General features: G+C 37.1%; 1 protein-coding gene across 7 annotated transcripts in view; it reads left to right on the top strand.

Annotated features, from left to right (window-relative positions):
• Positions 1-26,607, top strand: part of CACNA2D1 (calcium voltage-gated channel auxiliary subunit alpha2delta 1) — a 482,620-nt gene that overhangs the window by 342,188 nt on the left and 113,825 nt on the right. For all 7 annotated transcript variants that reach the window (XM_039218422.1, XM_039218421.1, XM_039218419.1 and 4 more), the window contains exon 7: positions 9,317-9,448. In XM_039218422.1, the coding sequence (XP_039074353.1) occupies positions 9,317-9,448 (132 nt within the window). The remainder of the gene's footprint in view (positions 1-9,316; positions 9,449-26,607) is intronic.

Genomic DNA, 26,607 nt, shown 5'->3' with positions numbered 1-26,607 from the left:
CCCGCTGAAGTTGCCTTAGACACAGCTTCCCAGGCAGCCCCCTCGGGCAATTCCAGGCTCCCTGCTGAGCTTATTCTTTATTATTCTTTATTATTACATTGTTTGCTGAGCAACACAGTAGCCAGGGCTGATAACTATACATTTCATGTGTCAACGACTGTATCAAGTACATTAAAATCTGAACCAGCCATGCTCAGTACGTTGTAAGCATCCTGAAATCTGACAGTTGCTGTATTTTATAGATGTCTATTTGTTTAAGTAACAAAATCTGTACTAAGTGCTCTGCATATATATATATATATGCTATACGCATAGGGAGAATTCTCTATTCATGTGTAACCACAGATAGAAAGTGTTAGTTAACCTCGTGTCTTAGAAATCATCTTAGATTTCATTCACGACTCTGTAAGTAACAATGTAGTTCAACGTCAAGAATTTGTTTTATTTTCACTGTGAAGCAGTGTGCGGTGTTTAAACCAAGGGATTGCTCTTCTCCATTACAGCCAGCGACTACCCCATAGTATGTTTCAGTGCATCTGATCTTTCCACCTTAAAATCACCAGGCAACTCTTTGTTCTAAAACTGGTCGACTCAGACCCTGAGGTACCAGGCATCGTGTGCCTCATTGATAGTATCACCCTATTCCCCAGGAGCCTTGTTAGCCTTCTTCTTCAACCATATCTTGTTATTTCAGCTCCGGTACTTTTTGATCCTTCTTAGTGAATTTCAGCAGCCCAGATTTACATGGTAGACACTAAATTCTGTATGCAGTCTATAGACAGTTTCAGAGCAGAGGCCCGGGAAGTCCCATGTCTCATTTGGTCTGTAATTCTCAGCCGGAGTTTCCTCTCAGGGTGAGCAGAACTGTGTGTGCATAACCCTGTACACACGCGTGCCTGTTTTGCCTCTGGTGCATATATTAGGTCTCATATTTCATACTGGAATTCTAATGTGTCTGTGCTCTATTCAGAGCTGCGTTCACCAGTGTGGTTTGATTTCAGGACCACTGGGAATATCCCGTTGTAAAAACGATCCCCTCACCAAAATTACATCATCACCAAAATGATATCATTAGATTTATTCTTTTTTTTTTTTTTTCAGTCTGCATTCTCTCAAAATAATGGCAGTGGTTTTGGAAAAGTTACCACACTGTTTTCTTTATGAGACTTTACAGCAGGAAAGTGAAGTAGTGTCTTTGGCTATTAATTTGGGGTCGAGGTGAGAACAAACGTTCCTTCAGGAAAGGGGAGAATACCAGGTTTTAATTCCTCATCTCGCATTTTACAGCTCCATCAGAGCTGTTCCATCAAGATATTTCTTAAAAAATCTTTTGCATCGTGGATAGTAAGAGCTAAATAAGATAATAATGATAAGGACTGGTAATATTTATTGTGCAGTTTCTAAGTGACAGTGTTCTAAGTGCGTGGAATCTTGGACACGGCTCCGTGAGGCACATGCTCTGATTATCCCCATTGTACATGTGAGGAAGATGAGGTTTGAGAAAGGGTAAAATACTTTGCCAAGGTCAAGCGGTTTCTTCAGGCTTCGGCATGAGGCTTAAGAGTGGGAAGGCAGTCAACAAGAATAGCCTTTGCTTACACTACATATATTTGCATACTCAATTCATAAATGGCAGTTATTCAAAGAAAGGGTAGCACCAGGAACACAGTCTTTTATATATATATGCATTAAAAAAACTCACTGTGAGGTCTTATAAATTTGATCTTAATTGCATATTAAGTCTCACATGGCTTCCAACTCCATTTGAATGATTTTTTGTAAAGTTCCCATATTTTATTTCACTTTAAAAAGTTTAAATAAAAGATGTTTAGAGCATTTTTAGCTACTTCCATTTGTTCAAAATTTAACAAGCTCTGTGCTTCCTGAAATATAACACTAATAAATAGAAACAAATATTTAACTTCTTTCTTTTTTTTTTTTTTTACAATTTAAATTACAAATAGTTTAATTTATGGTAAAAATATGAAGTAGTATCAATGGAAGCAATTGGATTGTCTTCTTCAGGTAATTACTTTGAAGTTCCTGGTTTCTATTTACAAATTAATGCAGTGTTTTTGAATTTAAAATTATATTTCAACCAAATGATTCAAATGAAGAGTATCTCTTCAGGTGAGAGCTTCTAAATATTTTAGAAGAAATGTGGCTTGATTACGAAATAAATTGAATTACAGTTAAATTGCAGTATATAAAAGAAATGTTAGTGTTCAAGTAAAAGAAAATAACTGATAAGACTAAAATAATATGCTGAGCTGTAAAAAGAAAGGTTTCAGCTTTCATACAAAACAGCTAACGGATATCTGCATCATACAAGTTGTTTTCTTCATCTTTGTTTTTTTTTGACAGAAGGGGGGATGGGGGCCCCACAAGCAGGGAAGATCAGAGTGAGGGAAAGGGAGACACAGAATCCGAAGTAGGCTGTCAGCACAGAACCCAATGCAGGGCTCCAACCCGCACACACACTGTGAGATTATGACCTGAGCCAAAGTCAGACACTTAAATGACTGAGCCGCCCAGGCGCCCACACCATACAAGATTTTAAACAGCTAAAGAGAAGATTGTAATCTTAACTGTTTTTGACGGATAGCCTTTTACTCATAAATTTATTTGACAGTCACAACAATCCTGCCGATTATCTGAGGATACTTCCTACATTTGTGTTCATTTTTGAAAAAAAAAATTTAGATGAAAACAACAGCAGAAGGGTTAAATGGTTAGTGTTAAGTAGCATATGGTGCCAGCGATACAAGTTCTTGGCTCCCAAAGTTACTAATGGTTTCTTTGGTTTTGATACTATTAGAAACAGAAAAAAAAAGGCTTGAAGGATAAAACAAAGTTGTTTCCTCTACTTAGAGTATTTCTTCAGCAAGGTGCCTCCAAGAAAAATCTTGCAAGTAATTACCATTTTATTGAAAGTGACATTAAAATCCTTCCATTAATAAACATGACATTAGATCCTAGTGTCTTCCATTTCCTTTGCATGATTCTTCTTTTCTGTGATGATAAAGTGGACCCTTCTAAGCTCCTAGGAACGCCACAATTTGCAGATCTCACTAAGGCAAAACAGCTGTGTTCTGGGCATTAGCCAGGTGCTTAATCTATGGGAAACTAAAGGGAAAGGCAGCAAGGCCAGAAATCTCAGTAATAGGGTGGTTAGAGAACTGACACATACAAGGGCCTTTTAATATTTGTACCAAACACACTGTCAGAATAAGGCTTATCTCCTCATCGGGGTCTACATGTGCCTTAGAGCCTTCTGTTCACCCACCCGCAGTGGAAGGTGGATTCTGGCGCCCGAGACACGATTAGAGAGAGATTTGGTCTTCCAGTTTCCCTGTACCTTGTTAATCTTTCATTTACACTGGGATTAGATGAGATTCCATTAGCCAAATCCACTGAAAAGATTCATTCATTTTAATATTTATGCACACTGTCTAGTCCTTAAAGTGGATTCTTTTTGTGTGTGTACTTAATGGGATCAGTGGGTTTCTTATTAACATTTTTCTTTTGAAGTCGATGAATAGAATTAGTGACATCTGGCTCAGCTCACCTGTGAAATATAACTTGTAATAACTACCTTATGTACTATAGGATAAAATGAACCCTTGCTGTAAAGATATAATGAGTTTAGAATCACATAGTATGTGTGATTAAGAGAAAAACAAAGCAAAACTGTAATTGTCTGTGAATGTCCAAACACAGGGAGTGAGAAAGGATGATATTTAATGGCACTAAAAGGTAGCTTTAAAATCCTCACTTCTCAAGGTATGAGAATCGTGGGTTAGAATTTCTGAGACTGAAATGAAAACTTGTTGAAACGAAACTTGTTGAAATGAAACTTGTTGAAATGAAATTTTGTTTTGGCTTTTTGTTGACACAATTCATTATGAATATCACTTTTTATAAAGTACATTGACTGTGTTGTGTTTATAGTTGTACTTGAGCAAGATTTCTAAATCTGGGTGTTGGTGACCTTTCGGGCTGGGCAATTCTTGGCCGTGGGGGCTATCTTGTGCATCATAGGATATTTAGAGGATCCCTGGCCTCTCCCCGCTACCGGTTCGTAGCCTCTCACACGTCACAACAATCAAAATGTCCCTAGGTGTTGCTGAATACTCCTTGGGGAGCAATATTGCTCTGGATTGAGAAATACTGTGCTACAGAGGCATAGCTTTTATTTTTTTTTCCACATTTGAAATTCAAGATAATCAGAGCTCCACATATAATGAAAGCTTAGAAATCAATTGCTCAAACACTACAAATTTTAGAATCTAACATAATGGAGTGCTGTCTCTGCCGCTCTCACTGTGAATTTTGTTAAATTGAATACTTTTTCTAGGGTTTGTCACTTAAAAAAGAAAATAACATTAGTGTCTCTCTCAAGGTGTCATTCTAAAAGTTAAATGACACAGTGCATAGGAAATAGTTAACAAACTTGCTGTCACACAGTTGAGGCTTAATAAATACTAGTCACTTGGCAGTAGTTTAAATAAAAATGACGATTTTATCTAAACGCCAGGCTATCATACACCAGTATTATTAAATGGAAATAGTATATTAAATATTTTGGCCAAATCTCCAGTTTTACTTATTTCACTGTAAAAGATCAAGCATTGTTAAACAAAAGTAATTTTAGTATCCAGTTTGTTTCATTGCTGTAATATTTACAGGTCTTATCTAAGACTTGTCAGAACTATCTTGTGTTTTATAAAATACATTTCTGATACAGACATATTGAAACTATTTTATGTTTTGAATAAATCATAACTATTATGTTTTTTCTTTATTTTGATAGCTTCTCTACTTCATTTGGAAGATGTGATTGACATTTATGGGCATTGTAAATAGTCTTAGGGTTTTTCCAGTGCTCACATAGTGCCTTTCTAAGCACAGTGAGGCCCTGAACCCCGAGTCAGTCAAGAAAATGTACTCAAATTTAAAGGACAGCAACAGTGCAACACTTTGTGAGTTGAAATTGGCAGAGGAGAATGGCATTGAGAACTTGTCAATGATTTGGTAATCCATGTCATAAATAGGATGTAGCTTTACATCGTGTATTTTGGAAGAATTAACAGGAAATGTAAGGCACTTCTTTTGTGCTGCTACAAATTAGATTTTTCTTTGTTCCCTCGAGAAGCCAGCTTGAACAACAGAATATTCTAAAAGAGAATTGCTGAACACCAAGGCCATGTTTTGAAAACTAAATATAAGAACGGAGATGTGTATGCTTGGCGTTCTGATTCAATTAGCAGGGAAATTCTCTTGTATCTTTCAGAATAGAGGCCCCGGAGTCAAGGTTTGCTTTTCCAGCATTTACTGCTTCTAACAGGCTTAGCCTTGCAGATTACAAAAGACTTATTTTTTTTTCTTTGGTAAAATCTAATGTTAGAACAAAGATAAAAATCTTCATTTCTTAAAAGTGGACTTAAAATGAGGACTAACTTTACTCTTCAAACACCCTTATGACACTTAGTTAAGTTCCTTAGTAATTGCCACTAGGTTCAAGGCTAGCTAGATAACCCCTAACTAGTTACTCTTCTGCAGGGGGAAAAAATAAGCCATTCATGTGTTCTGATCTCTGGTCAAGCAAGAAATGAGACGTTCTTGTAAATGTAAAATATTACTGTGGAGGGGGTGGCAGTGAGTTGAAGGTGAATATAGCATATATTAAATACTGTAATACATATACAATATATAATGAAAATGTGAAATATGTGATTTTAAATATTAAGAAATTTATAGAAAACTAGTCAGAGCTATTATCTAGAAGGATGAAGTTATGGTTGTGGCTAAGCAATATTTGGAGTCCTTTTAAAAAGATAATTTGTTCTGGAATTCTTATGTGAAACATCCTTTGGCTACTAAATTATGCCTATATTTCTGCAATTGAATAAAAGTTTTTGCCTTTTTATTTCTTGCTCTCGGCATTCAAATAAGGATTGTGACCTACAGAAAAGTAATTGCTTTTAAACGTCTTTGTAATATACACTCACAACTAGAAACTGAAAGTCTGTTGAATTTAGTCAGAATGCCACATTTGAGTAGTGAGTCTTGTTGAGAATGAACAATATGCTTTCATGTTCTTACTAAACAGTATTATTTGCTGAAAATAATTTTCTGAAGAGTTGGGATTCATTTTTTATTCACCAGGGAAAGCTTTAGATTTTGGTAATATGAAACCAAAAATCTAATAGTAACTTTTAAGTTGTCAAGTGCACTAGCCTTTCTAATCATTTGTAGCCAGAAGAATCACCTAAACATCTTCCTAAATAACATTTACTTATAAATTTAAATAAGAGAGAGAAAGAGGAATTTAAATTATGTATGTGCATATAATTACATACACATACGTAGTGTATGTAATTATAAGGAAGTAGCAGGAGAAAGATAATAGATTCAGGAGATGATGTAAACTTGTTTTAGCGTGGCCAGTCTCCTGCATTAGCTTCATTATTCTGTAATCTGCAGACTACCTAGTTACTTCAGTATTGTTTATCCTGAACTATGCTAATAGCATAGAAATGGAGAGATGTTAGACAGGTTAGTATTTCTGGAGAAACTATTGAATTTCACAAGTTTAAACACATAAATAGGAAACCAAAGTAAATTATGTTTCTTAGTCAAATGGTAATACATACTGTGAATCAGACAAAAATAGAGCCAAATAACCAAGAAAGATCTAAAATAGCAGTTTTTTGTTTGCTTTGATGCTTTACCTATAATTTTTTTACATTTTTAACTTTTTCAATACAGTTAAAGAAATTAATTCCTAGTGCAGCAGTTGATTTACTTAGTAGTTTTGTGTTTTGAGGAATTTGAACAGTATAATTGAATGAGTGTCTCTCTAAAGTTTTCTGATTAAAGACTAGAGATCCATACTTTGTCCACAGTAGAAGTCCCTTGAAGTAGAACCATTGGATTAAAGACCATGTGAATTTTGATAGACAGCTGTAGCCAAACTCTTAGCTAAAGAAGTTGCACTAACTTTCCAATCCCGTGACAGATTCTTTGAATTTTGATTTCTTGCTATCTTCAGGTGAAGATAATGAGTAATAGAATAATTGCACTCAAACACATTTATAAATATACAAGGGCAAATGGGAGCATCTGTATCTTTAATCTGGGATTAAACCTTGCTCATATGATAGGTATACAGTACCATTTCTTTGAGTTGAATGAAATTTATAGTCAGTTTAAACACCTATGGTACAGAGTCTTTATGTACTTGGCTTATTTGCAGATGCGCAAGTTTTGAGAAAAACAGTTAGAAATCTGCCTCAGGGATGTCTTATCTGAAAAAGAATTTTCAGATAGATTAACAGCAAATCTTAAGACCTATCACCATAATAAGAATATTTCAGAGCATGACTTCTCCCTCAAGTACGTAAAAGTATAATTCACAGTCAGCATATCAAAGCCTGATACTTAGTAGTTGTCAAATAAAACTAAGAAAAAAATTAGCAGCCTTAAAAACAAATAGAACCTTATTAAAAATAATAATTAGATAACAGTTGCTTAATGTGAATGAAAGAGTCAAGGAAATTGAAGAGATAAGTTAGAATAGATTGCCAATTAATGAAGTATATCTGGATCATAAATAAACATGATTGTTCAATAGAACAGTACTGTAAAACTCATGAATGTTTAAAGAAAAGTACAATGTTCCTCTTTTTCTGTGCTGTTTTGTATATAACTATAAATATTCATGAAGAGTATTAGTTGACGTTATCTATGTGAATATAAATTTTTATATAACCAGCCACTTAATGTTCATTGGATCATGCTTTTGAATATGAATTCACCAGTATCTCACATGCACTATGGATCTGACCCAGCTCATGAATATTCACACACACACAACTGATCTTTCTGCAAGTAATCACATCCATAAAGATGGAAATCTTGTTAGTTCTCAATAATGAGAAATGCATTAGGATGCTGGTCCCAAAACAATTTCACAATACCCTTGTTTTCGTTTTTTTTGTAAATTATAAACTTAAAATATAAACACATACACTGTGCATCTTTCTAAATAGAAGCTCATTTTTCTTTTACCTTTACAAAATACAGGCATGATTTAACCATGACCACTCTTGCTTCCTTTATTTGCTGTGATCACAAAAAAGAATAGGAGTTAAGCACGGCCTCTAGTCCTTGCCCCAAACTCATTTCCATTGTTTAGGCTTGGCAGTAGATTCTCAAGTGCAAAATGGCCCATTCTCCTGATCTGTGAGGGCTGTGTATGTATTTTACATATAAAAGAGTGGAATAAAGATGTGAGATGATCTTTGTCATCTTTGTGTGTAAAGGGAAAGTGAAATGCAAAGCTAATTAAATGTTAAATATGTTAGACACGAGATACTATGATCATGGAGGCCCATCATTATAAATTACATGTTAAATCTCACATAATTACTTCTCTTTCATTATATGAATGGCATATGTTTTTTAATACCTATCAAATATCAGTCAGTAGTTATAAGTAAGAATCAGAATTGAAGACCTAGCCCTTATTAGCAACATCCTCTAATATTTAATTGAGGTAACAAGAAAAGAAGAACTCTTTTTCATAAAGGTAATAGTAAAGCAACAGGTACTTCCTATTTCTAACACTGGTATATTGTCAAGCCCCTGAATGAATGTTTTTCTTTGTCAGAATGTATACATTTGTTGCTTTTGTATAAATAGTTAATAAACTATGCTGAATGACAAACATGTATTTTTTTTTTCAATTTTAGTAAGAGGCTAAATTATGTTAGGTTTTTACAGAGACTCATCAAGAGTTGAGGAGAGGGTGGCCATCAAACTGTGCCCAAATGTGTTGTGTAGATTTCTTGAGAGCTGCTTCAAGGGGAGGAATGCCTCCCACCCCTTCTCTTCCACCAGAGGTGCTCTGGCCTGTTTTATACATCATAGTGGTTCTCAACAGAGAAAAGTTTTGTTTTTATTCTGTTCTGACAATGTCTGGAAGCCTATTGCTTATCACAACTGGCGGGTGGGGAGCTGTGGGTGATATGGTCATCTACTGGGTAGAGGTCACAGGTGCTGCTAAGCATTCGACAAAGCACAGAATAGCTTCCCTAACAAAGAATTACCAAGCCCCATATGATGTCAATATGGCCTCCATCATACAAACATTTGTTTCAAGAAATAATTCCATGTCTAAACTCTTGATAACTCTGGATTAGAGTACTTTTAGAGGTAAAGTGACGAAAATGTATACCATTATTTTGCAAATAAATGAAGATAGACTCAATTATTATAAATTTGAAGTTTTCTTTGTTTTTGTTTCTGTTAGCAACAATTGTGTTAAATGAACTCAACTGGACAAGTGCCTTAGATGAAGTTTTCAAAAAAAATCGAGAAGAAGATCCTTCATTGTTGTGGCAGGTGTTTGGCAGTGCCACGGGCCTCGCCCGATATTATCCCGGTAAGTGCTCAGTGACTCAGTAGATTTCAATTAAAATGGTAAGTACCAGACCTAATATTTCTTGAGAACACTCTGTTGCCTTGTGTAGTACTGTAAGAAAAAGATATCGCCCTACTTTCATAAGGAAAGAGTATTCTTCTTCACATGTCTCTGTATCTACCCAAACTGCCCTAAACCAAAACACCTTACGAACAGCTGGAGCAGTTGGCATCCAGAATTGGGCCAGGCTTCAGTGACACCTGAACAAGGCCCGTGTATCCGGAACAAGAGGTCATCATGAATCCTATAATAATTCGGAGATGAGGGTTCATCTCTCAGCATGGTCAAAGTGTAGAATTACATTAGAGAATGGAATACAGGTTTTTAGAAACTAATGAAATATTTCCTTCTAGATTTCAAGTCTGTGTTTTATTTACCGTTTTATTTATTTTGAGAGAGAGAATGAGAACGAGCAGGGGGAGGGTCAGAGAGAGGGGAGACAGAGGACCCAAAGTGAGCTCTGTGCGGACAGGCTGACAGCAGCAAGCCTGATGAGGGGCTCTAGCTCACGAACCATGAGATCATGACCTGAGCCAAAGTTGGAGGCTCAAACCACTGAACCACCCAGGAACCCCTCACATTTGTGTTTTAATATGAGAGGTGTTGATACTTTGCTACAATAAGTGAGTGTGGATTTGTTAAAATGAGTGTGACAGAATATAAAATAGGATAGAATAGAACTACCATAAGTGTCAAGTTGGATTAATTTTGAGGGTATCTTAGTGATGATATATATTCAATGACGATCAATATATTTTACACATTAAATGAATAAACTTCTTTAATATACTTTATTCTTATAAAGGACAGTAGGGAGAAATAAATCTGTAACAAAAAAGAAAAATTTGTGACTAGTATAGATCTTGAGAACCTATTGAAAAGACTTTAAATGGAAAGTATGTTGGTATTTTTAACTTCACCTTTTGGAACAAGCTGACAAGCACAAACACATTGTCTATCTCAAAGTCATGGCCTGTTATGGAATCCGTGTTAGGTAATTTGGCTTCAAACTGTCGCAATACATAGAAGAATTCTTCTTGAGGCTTGAGTTTTCTAAATATCTTTAACAAATAGAATTATTCACAATAAAAAGTTACAACAGTGAAAAGGGCGTGAAATAGAAATCAGCTAATCTCTAGCTTTGTATGAAAAAAAGTATGTGAGCATCTTCAGACTGAATAGTGTTCCAGTTATGTAGTAGACGTGTAACTTCTTCACGAATGAACATGACAGATGGTCAGATTAGTGATGGTTATTTCTTTTGTAGAAACCCAATGGGCTAGGAAAGGCCTACTTCTTTTTTTCAAGGTTGAAAAAAATCATGAGGTAATAAAATGATATTAATGTATATGTAATATTACCACATGGGCTCTTATAATAGTAGAATTGTCTACTTACAGAAATGTTGTTCAGTGTGATACAACCCTTCTAAATGCTCTTGAGTTCGTTACTTATACATTAAATATCGTGCATCTGGTGATTGGAAATTTTAGTATAGGAGATCATATAAAATAAAGCAGCACTACTCATGAGCATACAGAACCTGATATAATAAACTTTAAATTTATATCAGATATTAACAAAACGTTTTAAGTATTATTTTGAAATATAGTAATTAAACACCTGATAACCTATTCAGTAATAGATACAAATAACAATACATTTATCAATAACTTAGAGCATTATCTAGCTTTTAAGACTTTTAAGATGTATTGCCTCATTACAAAATTCTATATATGAGCAACTGAGAGAAAGGTGGGAAAAGAGAAAATGAGTATAATGAAAACCAAGAGCCCATTTCCAGAGGAAAATTGATGATACTGAGAAGAAAAAAAGAGGCGAAGTTTCTAAGAGAAATAGGAAAGGGAACAGAGGGAAGCATGGATAAGAAAGGAGAGGGAGAACATGGGATCCAGAGGAGGAACAGGGAAAGATAGGTTGTGTTATGAACACTTTTCAAAGATAACTCTTTTTGCAGTAGTACCTAACCTTTAACCTTATTAATTATCTTCTATATTCTTTTTTTTTTTTTTTTTTTTGGTTTTCGAATATTTTAAATGTTTGTTTATTTTTGAGAGCAAGGCAGACAGAGTGTGAGTGGGCAAGGAATAGAGAGAGAGGGAGACAAAGAATCTGAAGCAGGCTCCAGGCTCTGAGCTGTCACCACAGAGTCATATGCAGGGCTTGAACTCACAGACTTGGAGATCATGATCTCAGCCAAAGTTGGTCACGTCACCCACTGAGGTGCCCAGGCATCTCTACATTTTTTTTTTATTTTAAATCTAATCCAGGATAATGGCTTTAGTTTTTTCTTAACCCTATTCTAAACAAATTTTAAATGTGTTGACATCTGTCTGCTTTACCTTTGAAAAGATTTTTGAATATTTAGCTGAGTCCTGGTCCCCTAATATTAGCGGAAGCATCCCCTGGCTCTCTTCAAGTACTTAGTTTTCAAGCAAAGTTTGCCAGACAAGTTGGTTCATGCAGTGACTGATGGATTGAATTCATTTACCTGTTAGAGGAGGTTATTTACAATCGCTCTTTTGCCTACTATGAAATACACTTGACCTAATTGAAACTCCTGTGAATTTCTTCCTAAGTTGTTCTTATTTTGTTTTTTATTATCTCTTGGCATACAAAAAGCCATACACCATGGATGCAACTTGATGAATTTGGAGATAAGTATACAGCTCTGATATCGTCACTGTAATCGATATTATAAACCTATACATCATCTCCAGAAGTTTCCTTCCCCCCTCCTGCTTATTATTATAGTTTTTGTGATGAGAGGGTTAGCAAGTTTTTAAGCGTATAATACAGTATTTTTAACTATAGGTATTATGCTATACAGATCTCTAGGATTTATTCATCTTAAATAACTGAAACTTTGTATCCTCTGATACCTCCCCCTTTTCCACTTGCCGCAGCCCCTGGCAACCACCATTCTACTCCACCCTGCAGCTTTACTCTTTTAAACCCGTGTTGTAGTGTTGGTCTTTCTGTGTCTGCCTCATTTCACTTAGTGTCATGTCCACTGGGTTCATACGTGTTGTTACAGCCGCAGAATTCCTCCTCTTTTTTTTTTTTGACTTTTTAAAAATTAATTGTATAATAGAACCAAGTCTCTGTTATCAAAGACATTAAGACAATATTTTTTAAAACTGTTTGTTTTGAGAGAGAGACAGAGACAGAGTGAGCGCATGCATATGCATGTACACAAGCCCATTTGAATGGGGGGAGGGACGGAAAGATAATCCCAAGCAGGCTGCTGCAGGCTGTCAGCACAGAGCCTGATACGGGACTCAATCTCAGGAACCCTGAGACCATGACCTGATCCGAAATCAAGAGTCAGATGCTTACCTCACTGGGCCACCCAGGCGCCCCAAAACAGTATTATAATTTGAAAGCAACCTAATGAATTTCTGTTGATCCTGACTGTTTTCAACACATTTAATGCTTTTTTCAAGTGTAAAGACTATTTTTAAGTGACGTGATTTTTAAAAATTTCTCATTATACCATACTGTTTTCTCTAATTTTAGATCTTGCCATTTTGATGTAGGTCTGGGTAATGTAGAGTGGCTCATCCTGATTAGTGTCTGTTAAAGGTCAAAAATAGCCTTTTATATTGTTCATTATGTTGCTATGGATGGAAATAGAATATATTTCTTAATTGGATTTTTATATAACAAGACTTGTATCTCAGGCTTAGATCTCCCTAGAAGCTGTGAGAAACCAATTAGATCTTCTAAATTTTTTCAGCCTTGATCATCAAATCTGAAAAATACGAACACTGAGTTCTCATTTTATTCCCTGAAGGTTGTTGTCAAAGAGGTAATAAACTGGAAAGTACTTTGGAAATACAAAACAGTAGGCATTATCAGAAGACCCAATACCCGTTAGAATAATTTCACCTAAATTCATTTTTCTCTTCATGTGCGAAATTGAAGGATAATTGAGATTATAGTCAATTGACACGGAGCTGAAATAGAAATATGAAAGGAGTTGTAAACAAATGACTAAGCAAAAATATGTCCCAGTAACATCACATGGTGGAATTGGTCCAAAAATGAAGGTTTTAGCCTGAGACTTCACTTAAGTCACTTCTCAGTAGGGTTTCCAGGGAAAATAACAATTGCCCGGTTAATTTTGAATTTCACATAACCAATAAAGAGTTTTTTAGTGTAGGTATGCAGTATTTGGAAAGTATTTATTTAGAAACATCTGATCTTGATCAAAACTCATATTTAACTGGGTGTCCTAGGTTTCTTTTTCCTAAATCCACCAGGCTTGGAGTTTCTACCTTGGTAATATGAAAAAAATCACCTTCCACATTATGTTGCAGAATTGTTAGGGTCAAACAAGATCTATTTCATATATCTTTTTTTTTTACTGTTTATTTCGGGGGGGGGGGCAGATTGCTAGCAGGGGAGGGGCAGGGAGAGAGGGAGACACAATCCCAAGCAGGCTCCAGGCTTTGAGCTGTCAGCACAGAGCCCAACAGAGGGCTCAAACTCACAAACCATGAGATCATGATCTGAGCCAAAGTCGGACGCTTAACTGACTGAGCCACCGAGCGTCCCTTCACATATTAATCTAAGTGTAGAAATTGTGTATTTGTAAAAACTTGTGTCAACTATCTTTTTAAAGATTTTTCCCACAATTATTGAAAATAATGTGTTATAATAATAATAATGGAAAAGTATTGAAAATAAAACAGTTATTGAAAAGAATTCAGTTACTAGGACACTATGATTCACAATAGAGTCTAAAAAAATACTCTAGTTCAGTATTAAGATGCAGTTTAGAGCAGATCTACTTGGTGCCAGAGGGTTAAGCAAGTATATTCTACCCAATAGAGTATAACACTTCTATCACTTGATTTGGTGGCAACCTTTCCAAAACTCCTACAGATTAAGCAAAAACACAGGAGCACAATAATATATAAATTGGAGAATTGTCAAAAGAGGAAAATAATTCGGGGCGCCGAGGTAGCTCAGTCGGTTAAACATCTGACTTCGGCTCAGGTCATGATCTCACAGTCCATGGATTCAAGCCCCGCGTCAGCTCTATGCTGACAGCTCAAAACCTGGAGCCTCCTTCAGCTTCTGTGTCTCCCTCTCTCTCTACCCCTCCCCCACTCACACTCTGTCTCTCTTTCATAATAATATAAAAACATTAATTTTTTTTAAAAAGGAGGAAAATAATTAAATATGCTTCTTAGCGAATCGCCTACCTATGAAAGTCCACGATGGTTAGCTAGTCTCATTTGTTCCATTTATCACATTATTTAAATGACCTGGAGAAACTACTGGCTCCAAGTAGGGAACTTTCTATAGCTGACATAATATAAAGGCTCCTGTGCAGTTCTGAAAAGCAGTTTGGTTAGTAATGAGTGGGGATTTGAACTCTGACATCTGTCCTTGAACTGAACCTCAACAAATCTTGTGTTTTCTGCTTTGTTTGATGTATATGGAAGTGAACTGTAAGAATGATTCTGTACGTCTTTTTTCTTCCCTTTCTTCTCCTTTTGCTCCCCGCCTCTTCCTCCTCTTTCATATCTCCAACTTAAAAGGTGGATAAGCCATGTAATCACACAAGGAACACTGTACTAGGTGAAGAGGAGTTCTTGATTGTGTGAAAACTGCCATCCGCATAGCAGTGTACTTGGGCTAAATCATGTTACATCTCTGAGCCTCTTTCTTCACCAGTTACTTGGGATGATGGAAGACGATTTCTAGCGCAGTCACTAACATGATCTCCTTATGTGTTTAAGCCTTTTGCATTTGCTAGGTCTGCAGTCTGTGCGGTAAGAAGAGTGACTTGTCTTGTACAGCTAGCTTCTTGGCATAGCTGAAGTCAGAGCCCATGTCTAGTGACATCTTCACCGACTCTGTGCTCACTGGAAAATCAGCTTCATTTATGAGTGCTTGCCTTTAGAAGCTGTTAATTGATTTGGATCAATTAACTTTAAAGCTATTAAACTGCTTTCAAGAGCTATCAATGTGAATTTTTACCCGTCATAAAAACCTAGGTACAAATCATTCATTTATCTGTTAGTGTCACCTGAAAGTGTTCTAATTCCTGCTGTTATTGGGATTGTAATTAGGAATCAGGGGCTCCCTGAAATGCCAATGGAAGCCGTACTTTTTTTTTTTTAGATAATTAGTTGTATTAAAAAAAAAAAAACAAGAAAAACTAAAAATCTACTCATTTTCACATGACATTTTCTTAATGTCTTATTAAGCACTTATTCTTCCTCTTCCCTCCTTTGTTCACTTCAAAACCATGGGATATAGTAATGGGACCTATTATATGTTGAGTTAGTGTTAAATATACCTCTGGGAGACAACTTTGTTGTTAGATCTGCTAAGATTCTGCCAGAAAACAGAGCAAAAGAAACTGGTATGAAGTACATGGGTGGTCACTTGTCCCTGAGTTGCTTTGTACTTATAGAAAAATAACTCAAAAAATATTTTAAACATCAAATAGCAGCTGACAGGGTAGTCCAAAGAATACTTGTTTTCCTTTTAGTTAATTATGAAGGTGGCATTTGATAGATTTCTAGCCAATCTGAAGAAAACGTGATAACGTTGGAGCCTTGACATATACAGTGTTTATAGATGTACTGCTTTCTGTGACCAATTCTCTTTTTTAAAAGTGCCTTTTTTTCCTTTTTTCCTTTGGTATTTGTGAATGGATGTAGGGTTTAACTCTAAATGTTTTATGTTTGCTATGGCTATATAAACAAACTTTAAATGTTTATTTTTGACAGAGAGCCCGTGTGTATGCCTGCAGGTGTGGACAAGTTGGGGAGGGGCAGAGAGTGAGAGAGAGAGAGAGAGAGAGGGACACATGTAATCTGAAGCAGGTTCCAGGCTCTGATACATCAGCACAGAGTCTGACATGGACCTCAAGCCCATGAACCAGGAGAGGCTGACCTGAACTAAAGTCGGATGCCTAACTGACTGAGCCACCTATGCGCCCCTGTATAAACAAATGCTATTATTTTTTAAATGCTAATAGTTATTAAAATCCAGTGTGTCAGGAATATAACCAACTACAAAAACAATTTTATTTCAACACTATGGAAGTTTGTTTTTTACTTAATTCAAAGAGTATCAGTCAATTGTATAGATGGGGACAGATAAGGAAACCTCACAAATAAGGGGTCTACATTCCTGTTTGAATTTTCTGTCATCTGAATATGTCCTTAGCCTCAGGTCCACCAGTGTTCCTTGTGCTCTTTTTTAAGGGACAGAGAATGGTATCTCCTCCTCCATTTTAAAATGTTTGTTTGTTTGTTTTTTATTTTGAGAGAGAGAGATTGAGAGAGGAAGTCCCTCAAGTAGGCTCTTCACTGTCAGCGCAGCACTCCATGCAGGGCTCAGACTCACAAACTGTGAGATCATGACCGGAGACAAAATCAAGAGTTGGACACTTAACTGACTGAGCCACCCAGGTGCCCCCTCCCTCTTTTTGATTGTACTTGCTAGACTTTCCACAGAACCTTTCCTGTTGTGGGGCATTGGCCAGAATTTAGTGGTCTCATGGGTACGGTCACCTTCAAGGTGATCATGTAGGCAGCTAAAAAGCAGAAGCAATACAAAGTAAGAAAGGAAAGGGACTGGGGACGAAAACATCTCTGATGTGGTTACTCTTTGCAAATGTGTGTTTTAAAAGCCCAAGTTAGGGGCGCCTGGGTGGCTTAGTCGGTTAAGCGTCCGACTTTCGCTTGGGTCATGATCTCGCAGTTCGTGGGTTCGAGCCCCGCATCGGTCTCTGTGCTGACTGCCAGCTCAGAGCCTGGAGCCTGTTTCAGAGTCTGTGACTCCCTCTCTCTCTGACCCTCCCCTGCTCACGCTGTCTCTCTCTCTCTCTCTCTCTCCTAGAAATAAATAAAACATTAAAAAAAAATTTTTAAAGCCCAAGTTGTTTCTGATATATATGTAGGAAATTTTAACCCAATTAGGAAGTCAAAATTAATACATTTTGAAATTTAGATTACAATGCAAATCATTAAATGATTAAATGTCAAATGAATTAGAGCAGCTATAACAATAGATTGACTGTAAGAATTCTGAAAAAGACAAGGTAATTATTGACCAGAGTTAGAGGCTAGTTTTGATTTATGAACTATGGATTGAAAAATCAAGTTGAAGAGGAAAACGCAAAGGCCAATCAGAAGGAAAAAGACACAAAGTGAAAAACAAGGATATGAAGAAGTACTGTCAGAGGCTAGCAAGCCTAGTTAATCTAATAGTTTGTCACAGAAGAGGAGTGGTATTAAATCAAAAGGTTTATTAATGATAAATTATGTGGCCTTGAATGTCAGAATAGTTTGTCTGGGATTTAACGTGTGGGAAAATTCCAAAATCATTTTGAGTAGTGGAATACTGTAGTTAAAGCAGTGTTTATTCTGATTGGAAGGAGAAACCCTTAGTATTTTTGTGGTGAAGAATAGTAAAGGTTCAGTTTCTTAGTGACTTCCAGGTATATAATATTATTAACTATAATCACCATGCTATCATTAGATCCCCAGAACTTCCTCTTCTTACTGGAAATTTGTACCATTTGACCAACATCTGCCCATGTCTCCCAACACGCCCATCATCCATGCCCCTGGCAACCATCATTGTAGTCTGTGAGTTTGGCTTCTTTACATATAAATGAGATCATACAGTATTTGTCTTTCTCTGTATGACTTTTTTTCACTTACACTTATATGATGGCATTATCTATCAAATTAACATGTTATATCTGAATTATAGCTCAATAAAAAAATAAATGAGATTAGTGGTAAACATAAGGTGTAAGTTGACTATAATTTTTAGTTTGAAGGTGAGAATATTGACACTGGTTGCTGAAATAAAATACCACAAGTATTTTTATTTGGGGAGTACAGTGGTAAGTTTAATTTAGAACAGTAAAATATAGGTACACCCACACACACAGAAAATATTTTGTAAAATTCTTGGGGCTCCTGGCTGGCTCAGTCTCTTAAGGGTCTAACTCTTGATTTCAGCTCAGGTCATGATCTCTCAGTTTTCTGAGATGGAGGCCTGTGTCCTCGCTGACAGCTGACAGCTCACAGCCTGCTTGGGATTCTCTCTCTCTCTCCCTGCCCCTCCCCTGCTCATGCTCCCTTGCTCTATCTCAAAATAAACAAATATAAACTTAACAAAATACTATTTTGAAATTCTCAAATAACTCTCATTTATAGAGATGATTCAGTAGCCTTATTTTTATTGCCTTTTGTATAACCTCATCTCTTAACTAAAACTGTCGTATTTTTCAGATAGAGGTTGTAATAGTTGTTCACTTTGTAATCAACTATGGATCCAGTCATGCTTAAATTCATTTAGTGATTTGTTTTTATTGCTGACAGGGAAGAGTATTTAAGTAGGATGCTGTTATATAAATGGAAACTACTGGTGATTGGATGGCGGATGACACTACATATAAAATATGTGAATGAGTATTGCTAAAAAGCTTCAGTTCTTCTTAACTTCTAAAAGATCACTCTTATTCTGTTCCTTTTTCTTTTATATATGGTTAAATTTTGATACCTGTGACACCCCCTTTTATACACATAGAAACCTCTTTGCTATGTAATTCATTTTATGTTCACTCTGTTTTACTAAGAAAAATTAATATATTTATCAAAAATTCATATACCTTTTTAAGCACTTAGGTATACCAAATTTTCTTTAAATCTTTTTTAATGTTTATTTATTATCAAGAGACAGAGAGAGACAGAACATGAGCATGGGAGGGGCAGAGAGAGGGGGAGATACAAAATCTGAGGCAGGCTCTAGGCTCTAGCTGTTAGCACAGAGCCGGACACGGGCTCAAACTCACAAATGGCCAAATCATGACCTGCACCACAGTTGGACGCTTAACCTACTGAGCCACCCAGGCACCCTTAAAAAAAAAAAAAAAACAACTTTGAATATATCATCAACATTATCTAAGATTTATTGACTTACAAAAACAGGCAACTTTTTTTTGTAGAATCATGATTTTGTTTTTATTTTATAAATATACCAGTATTACCCAGTTGGATTTGTTAGCTTACAAAATGGGAAACTTTCTCCATCTGAGTTCACATTTTTCTGTATGTAGTACATATCTGAAAACATTTTCCAGTAAGTCTTCATGTTTTCCTCTATAGAACTTCCTGTTTTCAAGCTTATTTCTGAGTTTCAGCTAATAACTACTGATGGGACATCTAAATCATTAAGTCTTTTGTGTACCATTTACTTTATTGTATATTCCACTTAAACCTCACAACTTGTCCTTGCTGTCTGCTGCCCCTGCTAACAAATAGTTCTTTATGTTAAATGAAATGTACAAATTCCCAGCAAATCACTTTGTAATAAGTGCTTTTATTTTTAATACTACAGTGATTTATCCTTGGCTATAAGACATTGTATCTATATGTGAACTAGTGTTGGCTGTTTGTAAGTGAGAGAAATGTTCTGGGCATATTACTGTCGTGACATCAAAGGCGCTCTCAAGTGAAAATAGTGATACCATCCAAACATCAAGTCTCATTGGTCGGTAACTAAATTAAAAGCCCAAAATATTTCATTAACTGAGTCAGTATAGTCAAGTATGGGTTGGAAGGGGAAAAAGTGAGAACAAGCAAGAGTCCTATGTCTGAAGAGACTGAGATAGCCTAAGAATTCGAATACTAGTAAGTGAATTTTGCTCTGGAGGAGCTCACAGGTGAGAGAAAAAAAATTATAAACATGCTAAATTAAAATGCAGTGCAAAGAGATAGCTGATAAATTTTTCAACAAGTCATCTGGATCATTCCAAGACACTAAGCTGATCTCTGTCTCCAGTTTTATTTACTACACAGTTGAGCCTCTGACATTGCCCTTTTTTTCCTTCCTTTTATGTGTTTAATTTTTATTTTATTTTCTACAGTCTACCTTTTCTTAACCCATTTCTCTTTGGGCTTTGATGCTAGAGCACCATCTCTGGTCACGTGCATCTTATCAATCACTTAATATAGAATACAAGCACCACCTTTCACAGGAAGGCTTTCCAACAAGCCATCTTTCTTTACTTTTTTCTCTGAGAGACCTTGGTTTTGGTCTCTATTCAAATAGCTATTAAATTTTATTTTCCTTCGGAATTTATTTTGTCTATATTTTAAAAAGCCTTGCAGTGTAAGCAAGTAGAGATGGCTGTGCGTGTGTCTGCACCCACCATCACCTAACACAATGCCTTGCGTGTCGTGAATAGTATTAAATTAAACTGGATAAGCAGGTTGAGAGAGCAGGTACTAGAACTGAAAACAAGTATCAGAATAGAACTTAAGACAATTTAGTTTCTAAATAAAGTGAAACAAAGGCAAAATGCAGATGGAAAGTGCCAAGAAACAACATGTTGCAGTTACATATCTGCCTGTACACCCTCCCTCCCCCCACTCTCATAACCTATTGCAGTGTTCCCCAAAGGGTTTCTGGGGTGACCTCAGGTAGTCAGTGTTTTGGTTCCCAGGAAATGTTATTGACAGCAGCCTGCATCATTGGGGGTGGAGAAGAATGGGGAAATGGTGTGACATTTCAAGCCATAGCCATAGGAATGTGCTTGTAAGCAGTTAAAATCTGAGCACATTGTTAAATAACCTATTTTTTATTTTTTAAAAGGGATTGTCTATTTTTTTATATGAGAGAGAGCGGGGGAGAGGGACAGAGAGAGGGAGGGAGAGAGAGAATCTCAAACAGGCTCCTTGCTGAGCTCCATATCATGACCCTGGGATCATGATCTGAGCTGAAATCAGGAGTCAGACATGTAACCAACTGAGCGACCAGGCATCCCTATCATAATCTGTCTTAAAAATCTCTCTACTGTCAGGGACTCTGGGATACTGTTTTCTTTCTTTTTTTTTTTAGTGTTTAATTTTTGAGAGAGAGAGAGAGAGTGTGTGAGCAAGGGAGGGTCAGAGAGAGAGGGAGACACAGAATCTGAAGCAGACCCCAGACTCTGAGCTGGCTGTCAGCACAGAGCTCGACATGGGCTCGAACCCACAAATGGTGAGATCATGACCTGAGCCAAAGTCGGACCATCAACTGACTGAGCCACCCAGGTACCCCAAGGGGATACTGTTTTCTAATATCTGCGGAGGGATTGCTTATCTTGTGGCAATTTAGCTCTAAGTGTTGCTGTGTGTAAATCATTGAATCTTAACTCTAAGCCTTGGAAATGATAAATAGGAATAATTATTCTTATTTTACTGAAAACAGGTGAAGTAATTTACCCAGTGAAACATCTAGGTAGTCTAGCTCCAAAACTCACTTCTGTAGTTCTTCATTAGGCTGTTTCCAATCAGACAAGACAGTTTTAAAGAAGAGACAGGAGGATGGACTCTTCCTATGAGCGTTGACCCAGTTGGAGTGATGACTTTCTAGTCTTAGCGTCACCTGAGCATCGCACTGTTGGCTCTGTGCCATCAGGCTTCTGTCATTCAGTGCTTGAAAACCTGATCTGGGAATGACCACTGGGGACTAGCCACTTTTCAGAAACATGTGTATCCCAAGATTCAGCATTAATAGATGAAAGATAAGAAATCAAAAATAACTAGAATATATTATAAATTAAATTATAAATATTATAAAGCTTTAAGCAGTTTCCCTACACTAAAACAATACTCTCTTAAGAAGATAGAGAAATGTGAGAAAAAGCAGGGAAGCACATTTCAAAAGTTCATGAAACTTTTACTTCCCATATGTTCTCCAAGTTTAAAACTTGATTCCGGTCTGGGGCACCTGGGTGGCTCAGGTGGTTAAGCATCTGGACTGTCAGGACAAAGAGTGCTTTGGATATTCTCTCTCTCTCTCTCTCTCTCTCTCTCAACTCCTTCCCTCCCTCCCTCCCTCCCTCGTAAATAAACTTAAAAAAGACAAAAAAACTTGATTCAGGTCTTTGTAACCAGGAGAAGTTCTAACCTGTCAGATGATTGATTCAGCTAAACAATGGCTAACATGACAGATTACGCATATTTCTCGCAGGTAAAACTCTTACCTAATAGATTACTTGGTTAGGGTGAGTGGGGTTCCGTCTGTGACCCGGTCCTTCAGCTGTTGTCCTCATCTGTATGACCCGAACCGGATCAACAGGACCACACTCACAGTTCAGTTGAAAGGGGGAAAATTTAGAGGAAGGCAAACAGCAGGACCAAAATCACTTCTCGGATGCTGTTGAATCTCATCACGTGGCCCCATTGTGGCAATAGACACATAGAACTATTGTCTCTAGGAGGTAATTACCTAAAACTTGGCGAGGCGGGGCTTGGGGCTACTGTTACCAGGACGACTGAGAAAGAGTATTATAAAGCCCTGTCACAGGCTGTTCCTCTGGGAGTCCGAGCATCTGTGTACTTATTTTCTCCCCACACAGAGCACGCACTCACCATCATTCACTAGATGATCCAGAGTCCCAACACGTTAGTAAATCCAGATAAAAATCCACAATCCCCGGGTAATGTGCAGTTCTCTCCGTCACGTGGATGTGGCTTTTCCTAATTCAATACAGCAGAACCAGCTACTTTTTCTGCCCTGTGGCCACTATTGCCCAGATTTCTTAAATGTAATGGTACTATCATCCAGAAGACAGTAAAAACTGCCATTTGAGAAAAGACAGTGGAAAATACAGAGCACTAGCAGGTCTGCGGTGTGTATTACAGTTCCTCAGGTAAGAAGCAAAGACTGCTTCCTCTTGGGTAAAGAAAAAATTGTGCTTAGCTCAGGTGCTTGTTGCTGGTAGTACTCCGTGGGAGTGGCCCTTCTGTCTATAACCCTGTCTGGTACATCTGAAGAAGGATGTGCTTGGGGCTCAACAGTTCTCCTATCTTGGTGTTTATGAGGCAGATTTTTTAGAGCCCAAAAATCACTTTCAGCTTCATGAGTGACCAGATTTCTACAGACGAGGCTTCTGATTTCCTTAGTAACACAAGTAACATCAAAAACAACACTGGATTGTTTTCTACTTATTTTCTTCTGGTGAGTTTCTTGTACAAGCCATCTCAGTTCTAAGATTTAGTCTAGAAATCATTCCTAAGTCCAACATCTTATGTGTATTTACTGGGTTCTGAATGTAACCCTTCCTCCTGTCTCTCATGTTAAAGGTGGCTTACTTGAAACACTGCTGAAAGCAGAAAATTTGATGTTACTGTAGCGGACATTACTCCGATTGGAGTAGTCCGTCTGTATCAATGGCTGAGGCTGCTAGCCACGACCAGAGTTGTGCACCCGTGTCTCACTGTGAAATTTTGCTTTTGGCAATGACTGTCTATCCCGTGTCAGACCTCCTCTGTATTTATGCAGCATGAGCAGTATATGAGTGAAAGTAACACCTTGAGATTGTTGTGACTTGAGTGTGCCTTCTCCACACTTCCTTAATGACTTTGGAAGCAAAGTACTAAAGAATACAAAAGTGTCCCCAGCTGTAGGTCAGTGAATACCATCTTGAAGCAGAGTCTATGCCTCTGAGGCTAGTAATATTTAACTTGAGCTGTTACGTGAGTGAGAAATAAACTGTGCTGATAACCAGAAGATTTGAAATGGCTCATTAAGTTATTTTGAGTTACCGTAACTGGTAGAGAATCCTTTTTCTATGTGTTGGGTGTTTCCTAGATTAAAAGTTTTCCTGGAGAGCAGAGCCCGTCTCATAACTCACAATCTGAAAAGGCCACCTCTTTGTCTTTCTAGATTCTCTGGCATCTCTTTGTGGGTCAATAACTCTCATTCTCTTAATGAGACTCCTCCTGCATTTTGATGTGGGAGCCCCGATTTGAATTAGGGAATGTGGAGAATTCCTTCTGGGACAGTAGTATGTGGGCAGCAACATTCAGAATCCTGGAAATTTTGCGAGCTATACAGCTCCCCCTTGCTGAATTAGTTCTGGCTTAAAAACAGTCCAAATTTGTTATCATGGCTTACAGGTCAGAGCCATTGCTAATAATCCATAAAAGATGACTAACGCAAGCTTCAAATAATGATCCATGTAATACCAACTAGATCATTCCAGCAGGACTAGGGTGGGTTTAAAGGCATATTTGAGTATGTGAAGTTTGCTTTTTTTCTTTTCATGTGACTAAAAATGTGACATCTCTTTCAATTAGAAAAGTGCATATTAAGTAGTGGAATATATTAAGTAGAAGATGGCTTGGCAATCTGCATACTTGCTCAAGAATATTTCTCTAAGACTTATTTCGGTATTCTGAGTCATTGTTCACTTAAATACCTTTTAAAATCAGCGATTCAGTAACTAGTATAGAACACCCTAACTATCATGTGAAATGGAATTGTAGTCTTGTAGATCAGCCAGGGACTTGCCCACAGTTCATTTTTGATTGGAGAAAACATTCTCATAAGTGACTATTAATGCCTTTAATAATGCCATTCAGGAAGATGTCTCTTTTTGGACTCCAGTCCTTTCTCCTGTCATCCCAAATTTCTAGTGGAAAGCAAGAGAGACATCTAAGATGAGCGCCATTGTGCTTTTACCAGGGATTTTAGAAGCTCCAATTTCCTCTCAAACACGTAGTTTTCATAATGCGTCATTAAGAAACTGATTGTTTCAGGGAATTTCAGTGTATGGTTATTATCCCTTTTACTGTTTGACCTTCCATAATTCTAAGCTTCTATAAATAATGTACCCCTTAAAGGCCACACTGGGATTTTACAACAAATTAATTAGTAAAAGCAGAGAAGAAAGTACGTTGTTTAATTTTACCGTGATATAAATATCTTAATTTGGTATGATAAAGGGTTATTTCCTAATAGTAAATATCTCAGAAGACTTCTAAGAGAATATTATTAATATTTTTGAGTATAAACCATATTAAAATTTGATGGTATGGCTCATACTGTAAATTGCAAACCTTTTATCTATCTTTAAAGAAAGATCTCCATTTTAAGAAGCACAGTACTACATATCGCAGTCACTTTCAATTAGCAGATATAGTGAAAGCAGAAATTCTAGACGTCGTTGGCAAAGAATTCAGGAATCGAATTTAAACCTGACTTTCAGAAATCCATTTCATTAGGTCACTTGTCAAGTTCATTACTTAACCACTTCAAACGCGTGGTGGTGGTTGTGGCCTTTGCGGTGGTGCGTGATCTCACTTCTGCTGCCTCCCCCAATCATTTGTAACCGTCTGAATCCAATCAGGAGAGAGAAAACAGGATTTTGAATGGGAAAGTTAGGTTTTTTTGAAAGCTACTTTTTTTAATAAAGAATCACTACTTACAACAGGGGTTCCAGTGATAAGGAATTGGCGAGAAGTAGAGATTACTCTGAATACTACAGGAATACCTGTACTGAAGTAACCTCTCTCCCAGGGGGCCTCTGGGCTGAGATCCAGATCTTCTTACAGCCCACCAAAAAGTTGCTACAGTGTCACTCTGGAACGGTTCTAAATGTGTCACCGGAGGCACTCCACTACAGAAATAGTCAGGGGCTGCTGCTGGCCATTGTTTGCTGGCGAGCCTGCAGGAGCCAGAAGTCAGGAAAGCTTCATGGGCCCCAAGCACCTTTGAGGAAATAGATCAGCAGCCGGAAGTAAAAACCCTTTTCTCATTGAGTGTCTCTCTTTCATCTTCTGCTGACAGAGCTTAAAACTGAACTCACTGGTAAAAGAAAAATATTTAAAGAGCTCAGATCCATTTCCATAGAGTAAGATAAATGGGTGAATTTGGATGTGAGAGGCAACAAATGTATACCCAGCACAGCATTGTACTGAAAGGATACTGTTCATTTAAATTTGTAGTTACCACTCTGACCCTCAGCTGGGGGAGTCAGCTATTATAGGGGAACACGTAAAAGTGAATGGACATGTCTCTCAGCGTGCTTATTGCTTTATTCCAGCGCTACCGCAAAAAGAAAAACAAAGTGAAATGTGATCTCACTGGCTCTAAGTTTTTGCAAGTGCAGATTGTAGGAATGAAAGGAAATGTACCATTCCAGTTGCATTAACTATATTGTAAATGCTTGTTGGAGTAGTGCTATATTTAAGCCAATTGATACAAGTCATTTTATAATATAATCACCCAGGAGAAAGAAATTTCTTAGTCAAGAAGAAGCTCAGAAGTATGTTGTTGTTTTA

The sequence above is a fragment of the Hyaena hyaena genome, unplaced genomic scaffold (genome assembly GCF_003009895.1).
Source record: "Hyaena hyaena isolate Hyena2069 unplaced genomic scaffold, ASM300989v1 scaffold_761, whole genome shotgun sequence".
Classification (NCBI taxonomy): domain Eukaryota; kingdom Metazoa; phylum Chordata; class Mammalia; order Carnivora; family Hyaenidae; genus Hyaena; species Hyaena hyaena.
The sequence above is the reverse complement of the archived record's forward strand: the minus strand, read 5'-3'. Positions and strand labels throughout refer to the sequence as shown.